Consider the following 17,720-nt stretch of genomic DNA (forward strand, 5'->3'; position numbering starts at 1 on the left):
CCACAACACGCGCCTCAGATCCTCTCAAAAATTATAGACGGCGTAGGGAAAATAACTGCCCATTAGATAGCATATAAAAAAATAGGCGCTGGCTATTATTTGTTGTGAGTAAATTGGCTTCAAAGTGTGCCCCTTTTATTTACGTGTGCGGATTTTTTTTTTGGAGGTTGGTGCCAGCTCATCGCGAGTCCCAGGTATCCATTGCGAGGCCTCTCGCTTGGTCGCTTGTTGGTCGCTCGCGGAGCCGGGACCCTCCATCCCCGGCCCAGGCCTTAAGCCACCATTCTGTCCGAGATATTAATAGGTCGGCCTTCGTGTTTGATCGCGTTTATTCCTTTTGGGTCATGCCGATCTTGCCGAATGACTGTCTGCCCCTGTCATCCCGTCCCGGCATGCACAGAGACTTGGTTTGAAGGATCCCGTCCTTTGTCACATTTGTAAGAGGCCGGCCCATCTGCTAATCGATACGAGGCGCACGCGAGACACGCGCTCCTGTCAGCAAACGCACTGAACTTCCACCCACTTGACTTTCTCATGGTTTTTCATCACCCCGGTTTTGCCAGTCCTGGCAATGCGCGCCAAGCATGCCACTGTTTTCTCGCCGGTTCAGCTGTGGCGCCGGATTGGACAGGAATGGGGTGGTCCTGGACCGAGAACCAAGAGCGCTGCAGCAGCCCAGTGGCAGCAGAATCGACGCTGAAAGGGTCTGGGTTTTTTGCATGCGACAGCAGACGTAGACGCGCCCGAATCAAGTGCAATGCCTCGTTAACCCTAGAGCTCCCACAGCACCACAGCAGGTGGGCTGACCAGGGTCGCTGGCGCGCATGCCGAGACCGAGACCCGGTTGTCAAGTGACACCGTGCAAAACCGCCGTCGGCCTGGTAGATCTGCGTTCGATCCAACTTTGCCTCATTGATCCGCAACCATTGCGCATGGATTCCGTATTCTCGAATATTGTCCCCGCAATCGATATTCTCGTCCTGAATCTATCAAACGTCACATGTCTGCCAACGGCCCCGATATAGCTGTCCCGATGTAGCTGTCCTGGGATCTCATATCGTTCGTTGTGTCCACACACACGAGCACCTCGCCCAACGAAGAGAGATGGCGTCTCGACTACTCCATCCTCCCTCGTGTCTGGTGGTCCTGGAGGACTTGCCCTAGCAGCGAACCCGACTCACGACACGTATGGGGCAGTGGGGGCTCCAGACCTGCGCTTGGCAACCTCGGCCATGGCTCTTTCCACGGCGGCTGCGCGGACGGACTTAGCGCGGCTCTGTAGATCCGCTGGCACCGATGCATCATACGCATCCAGGTCCGGGAGTGTGTGATTCCGCAAACGATGGTCCGAGTAGCCAGCGATGCCGACCTGTTTGCGAACAAGGTTTGGAAGGGAGGCGGGATCGTCGAAAAAATCCAAGAATAAAGAGTGTGTGTAACCACCTACCGTTAACGCTGGTACATACGCCGGTGGTAGCGCATTGTTGAACTTTCCACTGCCTGGGTCAGCAGGGATCGTCAATGGCGCAGATGGAGTTGTCGCCGCTGGACCTGATGGGGTTGATCCCAGCGATGCTGCCCGGGGTACAAGCGAGGGTGTCCGGGGGATTAGAACGTGAGGGATCTCTGAAAGTGACCACATGAGAGAGAAGGAGTGATAGTTGTCGTATGCGAACAGGTCTGCGGTCTTCAGCATCAGTCCCAACAGGCAGGCTCACATTAGTGAACGTTGTACTGGCTATAAACTCGCTGACTTACCGACCCACTGTGCGTCGAGTCCGTTTGCCTGCCAGGCGCCAAGGATCTTGGAAGCATCCACAAAGCCTGGGTAACGAGACGTTAGCTGATAAGGATGCATTCGATATGAGAATGCCCCATTTTCAGAGATAATCATGGATTCCGGCAGTAGCGGGAGAACGGTACCTTGCTGGCTTCCTTGGGCGTTCAGAGAATCGAACATTAACGCAGCAACGGCGCGGAACTCGGGAGTTGGTTGCTGTGACGCAGGGTCCACAAGATACCACGTCTGGCTCGCCGCCCGCGGTAGTGTTGTCACAGGGGCAGGTGGAGTCGTAGGCGCGGGCATAGGTGCATATGGAGAGTAGGGAGGTGGAGTGCTTGCTGCGGCGGAAGCACCGAGGCTCAGTGCACTCATGGAAGGCATTAGGGGGTCCGCGGCCGGTGTAGATGCCGGAGGCGGGGACACGGCGGGTGCCGAAGCGGTAGGCTGAGTGGGTGGGTACGGAGAGGGAGCTTGGTTATAGGGGATGGGCTGCTGCTGATGCGGTGGTGCTGACTGGACTGGCTGGCTGTACGAACCAGGCTGCTGCTGCTGATGGGGCGGCGGCGACTGTACCGGCTGGTTGTGCGGGCCGGGCTGTTGCTGCTGCTGATACGGCGGCGGCGACTGCTGCTGTTGCTGTTGCTGTTGCTGATGCGGCGACGGCGACTGCTGTTGCTGCTGATGCGGCGGCGGCTGCGTCTGCTGCATGGGGATCTGGCCTGGTTGTTGTTGATGCTGCTGTGGATGCCCGTAAGCTGGCTGACCATAGCCCCCTGGCTGGCCGTACATGCCAGGGGCTGGTGGTTGTTGATAGGCACTTGCATGGCCCGTTATGCGGTTGAATTTGCCCGTCAGTTTGCTGCCGAAGGTCTGTATGTAAGGCATTCCGCTCACGAACGCCTGGTTAACTTGTCCCATCAGGCCTCCCTGCTGCGGCACGGCGCCTGGATATCCCTGTGCCACATATCCCTGGGGTGGAGGGCCATTCGCCGGGCCGCCGACCCCGGGAGCGAATCCAGCAGAGTGGGGAGCCCCACCGGGCCCGGGAGGAGTGGCGGCCGGAGCTCCGGTCGGTGGCTGTCCCGGAGAACCTGCGGGGGGCTGGCCGTATGGAGTCTGAGCCCCCAGAGGCGAGGGGGTATGCCCCAGTGCGGGAGGTTGGTGTTGGTACGGCTGCCCATAGGCGTGCGGTGCAGGCTGCGGCTGCGGCTGCTGGTTATAAGGCTGGTACGGCGACGGCTGCTGCTGAGGGGGCTGTTGCCACTGGCCCTGCCCCTGAGGCGGCGGCTGCTGATAAGGAGCAGGCGGGGTCCCGGCAGACCAGCCTCCCGCTGGCGGTGGCCCAGAGCCAGACACGGGAGGGGCTTGGGGATGGGACATTCTGCTCCGTTTCTTGGCACTGACCTCGAGTCGGAGGTGCTGAAGCGGGAGATGGGAAAAGCGGGGGAGATCGGGCGAAGTTGCGTCCAAGTCTGGCAGTCATCCGTGCCAGGAAGCTCCCTTCAGCTTCGAGCCCCACCAGAAATTGCGGGGTGCCGCTCTTCATCCGGTTCCACAGGCAGGCAGGGACTGTGCGCCCACAACTACGTAAGCGGGGAGCTCCAGGTAAACGGCCAACGGGAAGCGGCTCGCTCAGATTTATCAGCTCTTCCCTCCCAACATCCTGCCGTCCTTTTCCATCTCCACAGCTCCCACTGGCATCACGACCTCTCTTAGGCAAGCTCAACTCCTGGGAACATAGCCGGCCACTCAAAATGACGTGCTCCCACTTGGAGACCCTCAGTATGTACCCCGCCAAGCTCTTCAGTCCTGTTAGCCTCGACCTTGTGCGCTGCGACTTCAAACGGCGATACTAACCTTTTGACCGATAGGCTTGCGAGCACCAACACCCACCCAATCAGTCTACAGAGAGGACTGCACCCAGTGCTTCGACTCCATCGTGCGTTGATTCCCTTCCCGCTCCCTGCGACTCTGCGTTGATACACAGAGTCCTTGAGACGTTTGGAGCTAACGGACGCAGGATGACCCCGAGGGACTCGATGTCTGCCTTCAGTGCTTTAACGGGGGCTGCACTGGCGAGCGGCACCACGCGAAGCTGCACAATGTCGTCTGGGGCCATCCCATCGTTCTCAACGTTCGCCGCACCCGCAAATTCGTCGACCGCGATGAGCCCCCTCCCAAGATGTCTAAGCTCGCCATCGCCGCCGAGACCGAGACCGACCGCTACACCACGACACTAGTAGTGAAGTGTCTCGAGTGCAATGTTGAGCTCGACAAGAATCACGAGAAGCTGGCCAAGGCAGTCGAAGGCGTCATGAACGCAAACACCTTTTCGCGGAAAGAGGAGGTCAAGGCCTGGGAGCAGGAGCTGACGAGCTGCGAGCATATCCTCCTACTCCAGCAGGAGGACGCTAGGAAGATCGCCTCGGGTGACCTGGGCGCCTGCTCTAAATGCGACCTCAAGGAGAACCTCTGGATCTGCCTGCAGTGTGGCAACCTCGGATGCGGCCGTGCCCAGTTCGGCGGCGTCGGTGGCAACTCCCACGCTCTAGCGCACGCAAACGAGTCCGGCCATGGAGTAGCTGTGAAACTCGGCTCCATTACCCCCGAGGGCACTGCCGACGTCTACTGTTACACCTGCGATGATGAGCGCATCGACGAGAACCTAGGCGCGCACCTAGCTAACTACGGCATCATACTGGCTGAGCGGGAGAAGACCGAAAAGAGCTTGACCGAGATGCAGATCGAGCAGAACTTGAAGTGGGAGTTCTCCATGACCACTGAGGATGGAAAGGAGCTCAACCCAATCTTTGGGGCTGGCCTGACTGGTCTCAAAAACCTGGGCAACAGCTGCTACCTGGCCAGTATCCTTCAGTGCCTCTTCCAGATGGAGTCTTTCCAGAAGAGGTACGGCCAGGTCACGCAAGACCTAGTTGGAGTCCAGGACCCCGCTCAGGATCTCGAGACTCAGCTGCGCAAGATTGGCGATGGCTTGCTGTCTGGCCGCTACTCCAAGCCAGACACGGATGTCGTGGTGTCAGAACACTCCACCGAGATCCCCCATCAAAAAGGCCTTCAGCCGTCGATGCTAAAGCACTTGATCGGCCGCGGACATGAGGAGTTTTCGACGATGCGACAGCAGGACGCCTTCGAGCTGCTCCAGCACCTCATCAAAATGATCACACGTTCCAAGCACCCCTCACCCGCGGACGACCCAACCCTCCCATTCCGTTTCATCCTGGAGCAGCGACTCCAATGCCTTTCATGCAAGAAGGTCCGGTACACAACCAACGAGCAAGACAGTATCTTCATCGATGTACCACTTGAGAAGCTCCCCGAGACCGATGGAGGGGACAAGGACTCCAACACGGGTGGCTCTTACAAGCCCGTCACGCTTACCGAGTGCCTTGATCGACTCACTGGGGAGGAGACCGTTGAGCTCACCTGCTCCGCCTGTGGCAGCAAGGACGGCTACGTCAAGAGGTCTCTCTTCAAGACGCTTCCCAAGGTGCTGGTGGTGAATGCTCGAAAGATGACCGTCATCAACTGGGTTCCAGTCAAAGTTGACGTTCCCGTAATTGTGAACGACGACCCATACTTGCTGGATCAGTACCTATCCAAGGGCCAGCAGGCCGATGAAGAATCGCTCCCTGAGGATGCTGGCCCTTCAGCAAGCGGATCCGCACCCGCTTTTGTGCCCAACGCTGAGGCGCTCGCGCAGCTCGAAGCCATGGGCTTCCCGCGGAATAGGTGCGAGAAGGGGCTTCACGCCACGGGCAACGGCGACGCGAATGCCGCCATGGAGTGGCTTTTCCAGCACATGGAAGACCCAAACATCGACGAGCCCCTCTTCATTCCATCGGGAGGCGGTGGTAGTGCTGGCGGCGGGGCCTTCGTCGCAGATCCATCGTCGATCGAGATGCTGGGCGCGATGGGTTTTGGCGAGAAGAAGGCTACCAAGGCGCTGAAGGAAACAGGTGGGGATCTCGAGCGTGCCGTTGAGTGGCTTTTTAGCCATCCAGAGGACGACGGAACGATGGAGGCTGAGGTCGAGAGCACTGGGCCCGAGCGACCGGCCGCGGGCAGCAGCGACACTCCGGCCAAGTTCCAGCTCCAAAGCATCGTTTGTCACAAGGGCACAAGTATCCATGCAGGGTAAGCGCACATCTGCTCTATCGATGATAAATGTCCGGCTTGTGTGTATGCCATGACTGCTGACATTTATCTTGCTACACCCAGTCACTATGTCGCCTTCATCCGCAAGCAGCTGGAGAATGAGGGCAGCCTGTCCTGGGTGCTCTTCAACGACGAGAAGGTCGTGCAGGTGGTGGATGTGGAGGAAATGAAGAAGTTTGCATACGTCTACTTCTTCAACCGCCTTGATGTTACTGCCTGAGAAAGTCGTCAAAGGGAGTGAATAGTCCTGATTCGACTCGCTCCCTGCCCGTCACAGGCAGTCAGGGTTATTTCGTGGGGTTGTATATGGCTGCGTTGCAGTTTGGAGTTCAAGGATTGCACAAGGATTGCAGGTTATCGTGAACTTTGGGAGTTGTGGAGAAGATAGACAGGTAACACGGTGGCCCATAGCCGGCGAGTAACCACGGCCACAGCGAAGGCCGATGTTGTATGCATACTACCATGCGCCACAGAATCCGGGAACGCCGAGGTAGCATATGAGCAATAACAAGTGATCGGCCTGGGCCTTTCTGTGAAGTGACCGAGTCGATCACTGCGGCAGAATGTGAGATGATGGCCGTGGCAGATGAACATACGTAGTATTCATTTCGCTCGAACTGCAGAATCCATGTCCAAGACAACATTATGGACACGGCAGATGCAGCTCATAAGTATTGCTTCGTTAAAAATCGCACACGCCATGCTGGCATGGGATCGAATCGCCTGGCAGCAATATCCAGGAGCTCGCCGGGCAGACTGTTTCGTCAAGCCTCACAAGGCAGCCTCCCCTCCCCTCCACTCCCACCCCCTAAGCCTACTCCCCCACCACATGCACCACCAAGCCTACTCGGTCAGCCTGTAGCTGACGAGGGTGTCGACGCGGTGGCTGGCGGTGCTGAAGCCGCGCAGCTGGACGCGCTCGCCGTTCTCGATCTCCTTGGCGTCGCTGTCGCCCCACTCGACGGGCACCTCCGAGTCGGCGTCGGCGTAGACGAGCACGTTGAAGGTGCAGTCGCCCGCCAGCTGCGGCAGGAACGTGACCGATGCCGTGATCTGGCGGAAGATGGCGGCGATCTCGGCCTGGATCTCGGCCTCGGTCTTTTCGGGGGCGGTAGCTGCGGCTGCTGCTGCTGCTGCTCCTGCTCCTGCGGCCTCGGCGTTTTCCTGGCCGCCGGCGCCTGCCACTGCTGCTGCTGCTGCTGCCGCTGTTTTTGATTTACTGCTGCTCTTGGACTTCCCGCCAAAGATCTGCACGTCAAACTGCCACCGCTCGACGTGCTCGCCCGTGTCCTTGTCCGTGATGACGATGACAAGCTTGGAGATCTTGCCCTTGACCATCCACCTGTCCAGCTGGCCCATTATCTTCTTGATGTACGCCTTGACCTGGTCGTCCGCCGAGACTGTTTTGTTGCCGGAGCGTTAGCGGTGGTACGCGCAAATCCCCGTTGTATCCTCCGCCATTACGGCGCTCAAACCTTCCATCGAGGTCTCGTTGTGGGGACTATCGGCTCGGGTATCGAGTGAAGGGGGTTGGAGGTCATCGTACCAAGCATGTTGAGGCCATACTTCTTGATTCTGCAGACGCGCGCCGAGTGTTAGCCTACAGCCCTGAAAATCGGTCGCCAACACGCGGGTGGCAGTGAGCGGAGGGGAGGTGTAGCTGACGCTGTAAAGTCTTCAGCAGGATAGACACCTCGCTGGAAGCTGTGTGCGCATTGCGACCGTTAGCTTTTGGGCTCGCTCGGCAGGGCGTCGGCTCAATGCTTCTCTGGATAGCTTGGTAGGCCGTACAGGATGGTATGGATAGAGTACTGGAACTACAAGGTTTGTGCCGACATCACATTTTTAGCACAACCGACCGCCTTTCGAGGTGAGGGTCGGCGAATGACATACAAACTCGGCCACCAGCTTCGCGCTACCCTTGAGCGACAGCTTGTGCACCTTGGAATCGTCCTTGTCCTTGTCCTCCTTGTCCTTCACCCTGGTCTTCTTCTTCTCTGTGGACGACATGGTCGCTGTGTGGGTTTTTGGGTTGCCGGTCGGGGGGCCCTTTGGCGGAGTTTCCGATGTCGTCAAGCGTCGTCAATTTTGTGACCGCCACCCGGATTTGTTTACTTTGTCGGGCGTTGGTTGCTACGTCGGCGGGGTGCAGCCTCCACACTGGCGACCGGAGGTAGGACTGGAGCAAGCCACATGGGTTCTCAAGTACTGGTGGCGCCAACGCTCTATCACATCTTTTCACTAATTGCAAGCGCGGGGGGCCCTTGACCTGTGCCAATCGCAAAGCCTTAACCGTCAACGGATCACCAAACCGCGCGTCCCATTATTCATGTATTGTTATCCTGAAAACGGCGGCTATTTGCATGGCCGCCCATGTCTAAATGGTATGACAATCTAAATCTAATGACACAGGGTTTGAAAAGGAGCAAACCGAAAATGCAAACGCTAGCTCCCACCTCCTTGAAAAACAGCAGCGGGGTATAAAGGAAAGTCATGAAAATAAAGCTGAGAAATCTGGCCGCCGCCGTCGTAAATCATCCAGGGTTCGAGTCCTCCATCTCGTGTCGTGTAGGGGTCGTCATGGTCGCTAAAGTCGTTCTCCCAAGATCGTGTCATGTGTCAAACGCGTCGTTCTGAACTGACAGAAAGGAAACGAAAAGGAAAGAGCAGTAAAAGAAAACAAAAGTGCAATCGCTTCGTCTCGGTGACCAAATGTCGTCGTGGTAATGTCGGTGGCCGTGTGTGGATAGGCCGCCTGCGCCCGTCGGCCACGGCCACCGCCGCGGCCTTCCGTTCCTTCATTTCGCCTCGTTCTTTCCCTTTGGATCGACAGAGTGGCTAGCCGCCGACTGTCGTCCACAAGGGCGGTTCCTGGCCGTTTTACCCTCCCGCCCCCAGGGGTGATGGCAGGGAGGTTGCACCCTGTGCCGGTCAGACAAGCAGCTGTGCCACCACACTCACGAGCGCCAAGAACAGCCATCGCGTGCTCGAACGGGGCGCTCCATTGTCCTTCCGGGGGGTGCCCGTCTCTCTTGGGTCGCCACCGCCGTTTGTGCCGGTTGATGTCGAGGCCGCATTATCGCTGCAGCGGGCATTAGCAAACCGAATTTCCGAATCGGGAGAAAGCATAAGGATTGACAAGAGAGGCCGCCCCCGGCCCCCTGGAGCTGGGGGCCAGGGGCTGGGCCGGCCCATGAACAGGGCCATGGAAGTATAAACAGAAGAAATATCAGAGAGTTTTTGCAAGACTGGCTAACGCCCATTACAGTGGAGATAAAGTATAAACAGAAATGAGAAAGAAAAGTAACAAGGAACCAAATTAGGGGGCTACGCCGGTGGAACTCCCCACAACCGACCGCCAGAGAAATGAAACCACACCCCAAGACTTCCCCATTCGTGTCTTTGTCTAGTCTTACCTCGATGATCCGGATGCCGGCTTGACGCTCTGGTAGTTGCGGAATACGTCCTTGGGGTCCCACTTGGCCTTGATCTGCTGAAGGGCCGGATAGTTGGAGCCCCAGTACTGCGGCTGCGCATTGGCGCCCAGCCCCGGGTCGACATATCCGGCATAGAGCGTGGCGACGTCAGACTGTGAGGGGATGGACTTGACGATGCGGTCGTGGAAGCCGGTGAGGAAGCTGCGGGTGGTACTCGAGACCTTGGGCAGGCCGACGGCGTAGCTCTGGTAGAACATGGTCTTGTCGCGGTGGGCGTAGGCGGTCGCGTTCATGGCCACGTCGTTGATGGCGCCGCCCTCGAGGTCGAAGATGATGGCCCACACGAGCGTGCCCGAGCTCGTGTCGGCAATGTAGTTGAACATGGACTTGATGGCGTCCTCGGATAGCAGGTCCTCCTGGCGGAAGCCCAGCGACTTGGAGTAGAAGGGAGCGGCCAGGTTGGAGATATAGAGGGCCTCAGACTCGGCGTTATGCGTGAGCGTGCCAAGCCAGTCGCGCGCCTGCAGCGTGCTGTTGCGCGTCGACGGCAGCTTGGACGCGATGCCCGTGGCGTCGAACTCGGACCGGGACCCGAAGAAGGTGCCCTGGATGATGCAGCCGAGCGGCGTGATGATGATCTGGCTGCCGAACCGCCGGTCGAGCTTGGGGTCGCCGATGAGGTCCTGCCAGGCCTTGTAGGTGCGCCACTGGTCGCGCATCGACGTGAAGGTGAACGAGTACATGTACTGCACCGTCTCGCCGAAGGACGCGTGCGTCTTCATGACGAACTCGGTCACCACGCCGAAGCTGCCGCCGGCGCCCTTGATGGCGAAGAAGAGGTCCGAGTTCTGCGTCTCGCTGGCCCGCTGGATCTTGCCGTCTGCCGTCACCACCTCGACCTCGAGCACGTGGTCAAGGCTCGATCCCCACATGCGAGACATGGCGCCAAGTCCTCCCTGTCCGTGAAACAGGCGAGCAAATTCTCAAGTCAACAGGCTGGGCAACAGACGGATTCGGAAGAAGAAAGAGGGATGACATACGATGGTTGCGTGCCCGCCGATGCCAACGCCAGGGCACACGCCATGCGCCATGGCCCTGCCGCCGTTCTTGTAGAGCAGCTCCGAGACCTTGCCGAGTTTATGGCCGGCTCCGATGGTAGCTTTCCATGACGACTTGTCCATCTCGAACTTTTGGAAGTTGGTCATATCAATGGCCACCACATCCGTGGCACCTGGTCCACCGAGGCCTGAGAAGAATGGCAAATGCGTGTTAGTTTCCGTGTGCACTTTCCACTCCCAGCTGCGTAGGTCTGCCCACCATAGTTCCTATAGACGGCAATGTCATGTTAGCATCACCATTAGCTTACTACACGTACTGCTCAAGATACCCGACATACCCGTACGAGTGCCCTCCTGACTTTGCCTGCACCTTTTTGTTGTCTGCGGCGGCGCACTTGACGACGCCGGCCACCTGCTCGGTCGTTCGTGGCCTGACGACGGCGACGGGGTTGACGGCTGCGGAGCTATCGAGGTTGTACGGCTTCACCCAGGCGACCTGGTACAGTGGATCACCGTTAAAAGCCGGATACCCAACGCATCCGGTCTGGCCTGCGCAGACCTGGTTGAGGCAGCTCTGCAGCGAGGAAGGATTGTTGCCCATTTTAGGTTTAGGGACTGCCCGGAGAGGCAGGAAATGGAAAGAGAGCAGATAGGGTAAAGGAGAAAAAAACATGCAACTAAAAAGCAAACTGGTTGGTTATGGTTGGGGATCGCCGCCGAGAAGTGTTGCGGCGAGGCAAGCAAGCGAGGGACTCGGGTGGAGGTTGAGGTTGCCCTGAGATCAGGTATCGCCACCTGATGACAAAAAAGCACAAGAAAGATACCAATGCACAAACAGATTCGCAGCAGAGGCCACGGGGGACGGGGAAAACAGAGAAAGGGGAAACAAGACAAGTGACATGGAATCGAGGTGCACAATCACGGCATTCAAGTACGTATTGTAGGACGGGCCCAGTGGGAATTTGGCGCACACCGCAACAACCCTGTCAGCCTGCCGTCGCCGTGCGTTTTTTTCCTGGGCACCAACCTCGCCTTTGCAACACGACGTAGCAGCAAGCAGGCAAACTTGCTCCTGCCTGCGACCGCTTCTGTGTACCCTCCTCTGCTCAGCAGCGACGCTGCCCACCCCCCATGCAGCATGGAGCAAGTGACAGGCAGGCGTATGCATGCACTCCTGCTAGGCGAAAAAGCTGCAGAGCTGCGCCGGTTTGGCCACGAACCGAGCCCAGCCCGGTCGTCGAAAGGCCAAGACAAGGAAGCTCGACCCAGCCCAACTCCGTTGGGGTCCGGGTAGGTGGACTGGCGTAGTGTCATGGTGCCGGGGACTACGTGGACCAGGGGAGGCCCAGAACGGGACCTCGTGCTGGCACCGGGCTTGCTGGCGGGACGGAGAGGAGGAGGATGGGTGAGGATCTGACTACCGGTTGAACGGCATGGCTTGTTTTTTTCCCCTTCTCACGACGCGTCCCACACTGCCGATTTTTGCGGGCCCCATCAGGAGGAGCAGGTCACTATGAGTGGAGAGCAAGATACACGAGGTAAAATAAAATAAAACATCCCATAGCAGGTGGGGTGGCGGCGCTTGCGAGTTCATGCTAATCTGGGCACAGGAGAAAGACGAAAAATCGATTCCGACTATCGAGCCAGGGTACAATTGTCATGCAGGGTAGGGCCCCAAAATCGCGCGGGGCGTAATCAATCCACACTCGGCATGACGATGGCAAGGGAGAAAAGAGAAAAAGAAAAAAAAAAAGCACAGACGGCATCAATTCAATGATGGAACCCAAGGATTCCCCAGTCCGAGGCACGGCGGCTTGGGAGGCCGCAGTCGGCAGTAATTCGTTTCGTTTCTCGCCTGCCATGGAACCTCACGTCATGCAAAGCAGGCCGCGCGGAAACAGATTGATGCAGAACAGACCGGGTGAATAAACGATGTGGTATCATTCGCACCATGGATGATGGATGGGAGATGCGCTGTCCGTCCGGCCCACCCGTTGTCTTTTTGTCGCCAGCCTTCCATGCCAGCCAGCCCCAGCCTCCGATCAGGAACATGGCACGAGCATGGATTAGGCCTTGATTTTTGGCCGCCGGCGTGGAAATCTCGGGAAAGAGGCTGGAGCAACGTGAAAAATTGCATTGATGCCCAGGGCAGCAAGATGATGAAAGGGGACAGACGGACAACAACACGAAGGATCACTAGAGAGGGACCTCATTAGCGCAAAGAACAGCAAAAAGAAGCCAAATGGAAACAAGCGAACAAACATCCCAGTCCGGCGAGGTGGTAGCTCGATCCACGATCAAGGCCATCCAGAAGTAGCAACAGCCCAGCTTTTCCCCGAACCAATTGGCGAATCGACGCCGTTTGCCCTGCACCCTTTTTTGCCATTTGCCACGACCCCAAAAGCGTCCAGCCGAAAGCCGCCTGCCTTCTCGAATGTGGCTTGGGGAGGGTCTCCATACAGTCGCCAAACACACAGTGACACCTTCCCATTCTTGCTGTTGCGCTGTTTCTACATCCCATCTTTTTGGGCGGGCGTCCCACCATCACCCGTTTTGGGACGGTTGGTAAACGTGGAACCAATCGGCAGCCTCTGCCCCCCGCGCCAATGGGCCTCAACCAAACTTGGGCTAGGTATCCATGGATGGCCACGCTGGCAGCCGAGTAGAAGTGACTGACACAACACGCGCACACACCGACATGCGAGCTCTCTCCCTTGGGCTGATACCAAGGTGATCTTCTGTGTCCTGATGTCAACACTAAGGAGCAGCCCAGCCCGTCACGCACCCCCCTCTCCCCTCCCCTCTAAAGTCCCACAAGTTCCCGCGGTGTCTCAGGTCTCCCAAGGCGGCCCAACGGTCTTGGTCGGGATTGGAGCCGCACACCGAAACAGTCAGGCGGTCGACCCTTGGCTGCAAACGTCCAACAGCGAAAGCACTGGCTGAGAGCTGCGCGCGAGGGGGTGTCATCGCATTAAAGACCTGCTGTGTATCTGTCTAGGTATCCGTCTCGTCCAGGCGTTGTGCGCGTGCGTGTACGTGTTGGGTCATCTTAGCGATCTTCGGCTTATTTGTGGGTTGGGCCTCGCGACGGGGCGGTGACGTCAATGTAACCGGCTGACCGTGTCTTTCTCTGCCGCCTCACTACGCGCCGCGTCTGACGACCTCCGCATTGAGCATGTCCTTGGACTGAGTTAATCTCGCCGAACGATAACCAGAACCGATGCCTATATTGTCAACTCTAAGCTTATGCATCTACCGGAAGGGCCTGATTTGATAGTCGCTCATTACCGACCAAAAAAAACTCGGGAAAATAATACAGGAAAAGAACATGACACATGGTTGATTTAAGTAGATGTGCCAAACAGCCCGGGTTGGCGAACATCCAGCTCTCATTCGCCGATCACTATCGCTTCTGACACCTTCTGCAGCGTCACAAAGTCCATGTATATGTCGACTCTATGACTTCTGTTTGAGGATGTGTCTGAAGCCACGGATTCCCCGTCCTCGGAAATGGCTTCGTGAAACCCCATCTTATCCTTCGCCCTGGCATCTTGGGGCAACCGCGATGTCAGCTCGGCAACGTCGGCGCGTCCGATAATGGTGTGAACGTCCATATTCGCGACCACCCGCTTGCCCCCTTTTGTGTGCTGAGCACCAGACGGCTGCGAGATTCTGTGGGTAGTAGTGCTGGCTACGACGGCTGCGTCGCAGTTCCAGAACCTCAGGATCACGTCTCCCACTTGAGCCTCCCCAGGCACCATCCCTATGCATAAGTCGCTTCCTAGGAAGCGCCGTGGGAGGCGGCTGGATACTTGCAGCGAGGCTGCACGACGCTGTAGGGACGCCCGTCCCACACTTGCAGCACTGGCAAGCTCCTTTCCACTAATGGGCTGCGTCGGGGGCGAAAGGGCACAAGTGAGGTCGTGCTCAAAGGCCTTCACCCTTGCGACATCCGCGTCGGTGTACATCTCGATGATCTTGATGGAGAACTGCTCCTCCATCTTTCTCAACTCTCCCAGATCGCCATGGTCGGTATAGTAGCGAGACCAGCTCTGAAGCCACTGGGAGTGCTTCAAGTGCGAACCGGTATATTCGTCGTAGGAAGGGCCCAGATGTAGAATCCTTCCCGCGATATAGCCTTTGGTCATAACACCGTGCCCGGGCCTTATCTTGATCTCAGATCTCGATGCCATTTCTTCTTGGACTTTGCCCGCGAATGCTTGCTGCAGTATCCCGGCAAATCGAACAACCTTGGCCTCTCGTTCATCCCGCGTCTCAAATGGATGTTCGCAGAAGCCCTTTATCGGCGTGGCTGTCTCTAGAAAAAACTTGACGGCTTCGCACCAGATGTCGAAAAAGGACCGCTCATAGTCAATGGAGAGCCTGCCGTCACTTGGCTCTGGGGTTGGGTTCCTACCGCCGCCCTTGCGCCGGCTACCACCCCTGCGCCTACTGTTACTCTTGCGCTTCGCATCTTTCTTTTCGGCTGCCACGCCGTTGGACCCTCCCGCGACAGCCCATGCATCGTTGGCCAAACCCACGAGGGCGAACAGTTTGTCCCGCAGCTCGTGGCACCCGGATTCCCGGAACCTCTCGACTAGCGCCTCGAGTCTCATCGCGTCGCTGAAACGGCCCGCCCTCGCCTCGACCAGCCTCTGGATCCAGTCCTTGTCTGTGCCGGCGGGCTGGGCCGCGTGGTGCGTCAGGCGGGGTGCGCTCGCCAGTTGGACCTGGTCGCAAGCGTACGGGCCTTGCATAAAGACCACCCGGGGCGCCAGGCACACTTCCTGCACGATCCAGATGCGCTGCCAGTACGGGTTTAGCGGGTCGATCTTGCTATTGGCCGGCAGCTGGTAGAGCTCCATGTCGTGGATCGAGCGAAGGTCTTCCATGGCACCTGGGGCGGTGCCGCGGGGGATGGGGTCAAAGCCCGGCAATAATCTCGTCTCATTCCTCCTGGCGTCTTCAACGAAGCTGAAGATATCCCGAAAGGAGCAGTAGCCGCTAGTGTCGCCGTACCACTCGGCGACTCCTAGCCAGCAGACGACCAGACGGGTGCGTTGGTAGATGAAGCTCATGAGAGCGACTTGGGCGGCGCGCTCGGCGTTATCAATCTGGTTAATGCAGACCTGGTCGATCCACAGGGGAAGAGGGGGGCCGCCGCGCGGGCGAAGATGGAGCAGTGCGAGGGCCAGGTTGTGGCCGATGGGGAATCGGGCCCCAAGAGGCCTCTCACCCGGAGTAGGAGCCTTCTCTCCTGGAGACTCCCCACCACCGCTAGTGTTTCTCAGGCGCAGAAAGGGGGTCTCTGAACCCCGAAGGCTGGCGGGCAACGGGACCATGGCGTGGGATACGTCGCGGTCTTGCCATGTGTACGAAAGTGCTACGTAGGCTGGCGTGGCCGAAAATGGCACCGACGAAAGGGTGCCAACTAGTTCCGAGTCGAACTCATTCGAGGCCTCCAGATGGAGAATCCGGAGGCCATCGCTGCGAGGGAGAGGCTGATACTGGAAGTTTTCGTCCATGAGTTCGTCTTGATGATTGCCAGTGGCACGTACAGATTTTGCTGGATATCTGATGAGGAAAAGTAGAGGGGCGCGTTTGGGAACCCCGCAGATCGTGGGCAGAGCCTTGATGCCTCATCTCGGCGCTGTTTCTATTGGTCGGCGTGATCCCGCCTCTATTTCTACACAACTGCCCGTGTTGAAGGCCTACCTCATCATCCTGGAGAATGTATAAAAAACGAACGTGCCTTGATGTCAACTTTGGACTTTGGTGTCGTTGTTCTTCTACTTTCCCGAACGGATTCCCCCTCCAGTCTCTTTTCTGCCGCAGCCATAACTTGCGGCACGGTGTTAGCTACAATTTCCCTCTCCCGTGCCCTCGATAGCAGCATGATGCCGTTCAGCGATGGCTATCGTGATAATAAGATGAGGTCTGTACCGCTGTACTGTTGCATACCTACGATTGGCGCTTTATGCCCAAGCGAATCTTGTAAGCATAAAGTCTAACGAAGCCAAGCTCTTAGAATTCGCCTTCTTGGTGGTTATGATAAGGTCCCCTTACATGTGGTTAACATTCTTGTCAAGCATCGAGAATGAATGGTTGCAATCGGTTAATACTGTTGTTCAAGGCTGGTCAAATCTATCCCGGAGGCCGCGTCTCTCGTAAAGCCCCATGGCGGCCTCGTCGAGCCAGGCGATGATGTCTCCACTCAAGAACTCGTTGTCGCAATTCTGGACGGCGAGGTAGAAATCCCTCTTCGACTCGGCATATTCGAAGACCAAGACCCATTCCGGGGCCAGGCGGCGCATCTCGCCAAGAAAGCAGCTGCATAGCTTGGTCAACTCGTACTCTCTCAGATGATCCCAGTACAAGCTATCGGGCTCTCCGTCGGCACCACGTTGGTATATGGCTTGGTCAGGGGCATCTCCTCTCGGTCGGGCTTCCGGGAAAGACGGATAGGCGCACGCCTTCCACAGGGGTGCTGCCGACACGCATTCCCAGTCTACCACGCCTGTGAGGCCGCCGTCTTGGTCGACAAGGATATTGTGCTGAGACAGGTCGTCGTGGGGCAGCACGGAGAACTCGGAGTTTAAGCCCCAGCACGGGAAGAAGTTGCGGATGGACGACTTGAGCCTGGCGGTGGGTGATACCCAGGAGGGAATATATTTGGCAAAATATAAAAAAAAACATACAACACCGAGGATTCCCCAGTGGTCACCCACCTGAGTACTAGTTCGGCCCTCACTGGTTTGACTAGGGGAGAGCGGACGGGATCCCGTATATTCCAGTGGGTATGGTCGTATGTATTGTTCTCGACATGAAACTGTGCAGATAATACCAAAAGTTGGGCAAAAAATGAAGCAAACAAAGAAGGTGGTCGAAGCCCGGTACCTACCTCTACCTACCTAGGTACAGTTTTATCCCATCGCCACAGCAGCATTTTCACATTGCAGCCTACCTATCCAACACAGACACATCAACACCATCTCGACAACACCTATCGTCAAGCAGTGCACAATGGCCATCTTTGACTTTCAATCCTTGCCCACGGAACTCGGCGAGCGGATCATCCACTTCGCTATCAGGGCGAGGTCGCTCAACCGTGCCCTCAGATTGAGGCTCGTGAGCAGTAAGTCATGACCGCTCCTCATGAATGGCTTTCATATTGATTTGGTCTTAGGGCAGCTGCGGGAGCTGGTAGATCAAGACATGTTTCGCACGCGCATGCTGGACGAGCACCTCCAGAACGCCTTGAGAAAC

The 17,720-nt window shown here is 57.4% G+C and overlaps 5 protein-coding genes and 1 non-coding gene across 6 annotated transcripts; 1 reads left to right on the top strand and 5 right to left on the bottom strand.

Annotated features, from left to right (window-relative positions):
- Nucleotides 1–42: 42 nt before the first annotated feature.
- Nucleotides 43–3,260, bottom strand: GGTG_09764 (hypothetical protein). The gene is made up of 3 exons (XM_009227623.1): nucleotides 1,924–3,260; nucleotides 1,759–1,824; nucleotides 43–1,680 (listed from the first exon to the last, which is right to left on the bottom strand). Exons 1-3 carry the CDS (start codon nucleotides 3,161–3,163, stop codon nucleotides 1,178–1,180), a joined length of 1,809 nt encoding a protein of 602 aa, XP_009225887.1. The 5' UTR covers nucleotides 3,164–3,260; the 3' UTR covers nucleotides 43–1,177.
- Nucleotides 3,261–3,384: 124 nt separating this feature from the next.
- On the top strand, nucleotides 3,385–6,607 carry GGTG_09765 (ubiquitin carboxyl-terminal hydrolase 14). Its single transcript, XM_009227624.1, has 4 exons — nucleotides 3,385–3,565; nucleotides 3,655–3,722; nucleotides 3,804–5,938; nucleotides 6,023–6,607. Exons 1-4 carry the CDS (start codon nucleotides 3,538–3,540, stop codon nucleotides 6,177–6,179), a joined length of 2,388 nt encoding a protein of 795 aa, XP_009225888.1. The 5' UTR covers nucleotides 3,385–3,537; the 3' UTR covers nucleotides 6,180–6,607.
- On the bottom strand, nucleotides 6,566–8,091 carry GGTG_09766 (mitotic spindle checkpoint component mad2). Its single transcript, XM_009227625.1, has 5 exons — nucleotides 7,853–8,091; nucleotides 7,751–7,776; nucleotides 7,625–7,663; nucleotides 7,506–7,534; nucleotides 6,566–7,359 (listed from the first exon to the last, which is right to left on the bottom strand). The coding sequence occupies exons 1-5, from the start codon at nucleotides 7,967–7,969 to the stop codon at nucleotides 6,803–6,805; spliced, it is 768 nt and encodes a 255-aa protein (XP_009225889.1). The 5' UTR covers nucleotides 7,970–8,091; the 3' UTR covers nucleotides 6,566–6,802.
- Nucleotides 8,092–8,188: 97 nt separating this feature from the next.
- On the bottom strand, nucleotides 8,189–11,720 carry GGTG_09767 (hypothetical protein). Its single transcript, XM_009227626.1, has 5 exons — nucleotides 10,793–11,720; nucleotides 10,714–10,721; nucleotides 10,437–10,642; nucleotides 9,376–10,352; nucleotides 8,189–9,041 (listed from the first exon to the last, which is right to left on the bottom strand). Exons 1-5 carry the CDS (start codon nucleotides 11,125–11,127, stop codon nucleotides 8,891–8,893), a joined length of 1,677 nt encoding a protein of 558 aa, XP_009225890.1. The 5' UTR covers nucleotides 11,128–11,720; the 3' UTR covers nucleotides 8,189–8,890.
- A 1,927-nt stretch (nucleotides 11,721–13,647) lies between these two features.
- Nucleotides 13,648–16,022, bottom strand: GGTG_09768 (hypothetical protein). Its single transcript, XM_009227627.1, has one exon. It carries the CDS (start codon nucleotides 15,977–15,979, stop codon nucleotides 13,844–13,846), a length of 2,136 nt encoding a protein of 711 aa, XP_009225891.1. The 5' UTR covers nucleotides 15,980–16,022; the 3' UTR covers nucleotides 13,648–13,843.
- Nucleotides 16,023–17,145: 1,123 nt separating this feature from the next.
- Nucleotides 17,146–17,261, bottom strand: GGTG_20280. The gene has a single exon (XR_653012.1). It is a non-coding gene; the product is annotated as a 5S ribosomal RNA (ribosomal RNA).
- Nucleotides 17,262–17,720: the final 459 nt, after the last annotated feature.

Source organism: Gaeumannomyces tritici, assembly GCF_000145635.1.
Source record: "Gaeumannomyces tritici R3-111a-1 unplaced genomic scaffold supercont2.5, whole genome shotgun sequence".
NCBI lineage: Eukaryota > Fungi > Ascomycota > Sordariomycetes > Magnaporthales > Magnaporthaceae > Gaeumannomyces > Gaeumannomyces tritici.

Coding starts and splice junctions, on each gene's coding strand:
- GGTG_09768 (XM_009227627.1), bottom strand. CDS start 15,979: ATGGACGAAAACTTCCAGTATCAGCCTCTCCCTCGCAGCGATGGCCTC.
- GGTG_09767 (XM_009227626.1), bottom strand. CDS start 11,127: ATGTTTTTTTCTCCTTTACCCTATCTGCTCTCTTTCCATTTCCTGCCT. Junction 10,353..10,436: donor TCGGCGGGCACGCAACCATC/GTATGTCATCCC, acceptor TTTCACGGACAG/GGAGGACTTGGCGCCATGTC. Junction 9,042..9,375: donor CCGGCATCCGGATCATCGAG/GTAAGACTAGAC, acceptor TGCCCGCTGCAG/CGATAATGCGGCCTCGACAT.
- GGTG_09765 (XM_009227624.1), top strand. CDS start 3,538: ATGACGTGCTCCCACTTGGAGACCCTCA. Junction 3,566..3,654: donor CTCCCACTTGGAGACCCTCA/GTATGTACCCCG, acceptor TTTGACCGATAG/GCTTGCGAGCACCAACACCC. Junction 3,723..3,803: donor CCCAGTGCTTCGACTCCATC/GTGCGTTGATTC, acceptor TAACGGACGCAG/GATGACCCCGAGGGACTCGA.
- GGTG_09766 (XM_009227625.1), bottom strand. CDS start 7,969: ATGTCGTCCACAGAGAAGAAGAAGACCAGGGTGAAGGACAAGGAGGAC. Junction 7,777..7,852: donor CGAAGCTGGTGGCCGAGTTT/GTATGTCATTCG, acceptor CAAACCTTGTAG/TTCCAGTACTCTATCCATAC. Junction 7,360..7,505: donor GTATGGCCTCAACATGCTTG/GTACGATGACCT, acceptor GCAACAAAACAG/TCTCGGCGGACGACCAGGTC.
- GGTG_09764 (XM_009227623.1), bottom strand. CDS start 3,163: ATGTCCCATCCCCAAGCCCCTCCCGTGTCTGGCTCTGGGCCACCGCCA. Junction 1,825..1,923: donor CGCCCAAGGAAGCCAGCAAG/GTACCGTTCTCC, acceptor CTCGTTACCCAG/GCTTTGTGGATGCTTCCAAG. Junction 1,681..1,758: donor ACTCGACGCACAGTGGGTCG/GTAAGTCAGCGA, acceptor TGAAGACCGCAG/ACCTGTTCGCATACGACAAC.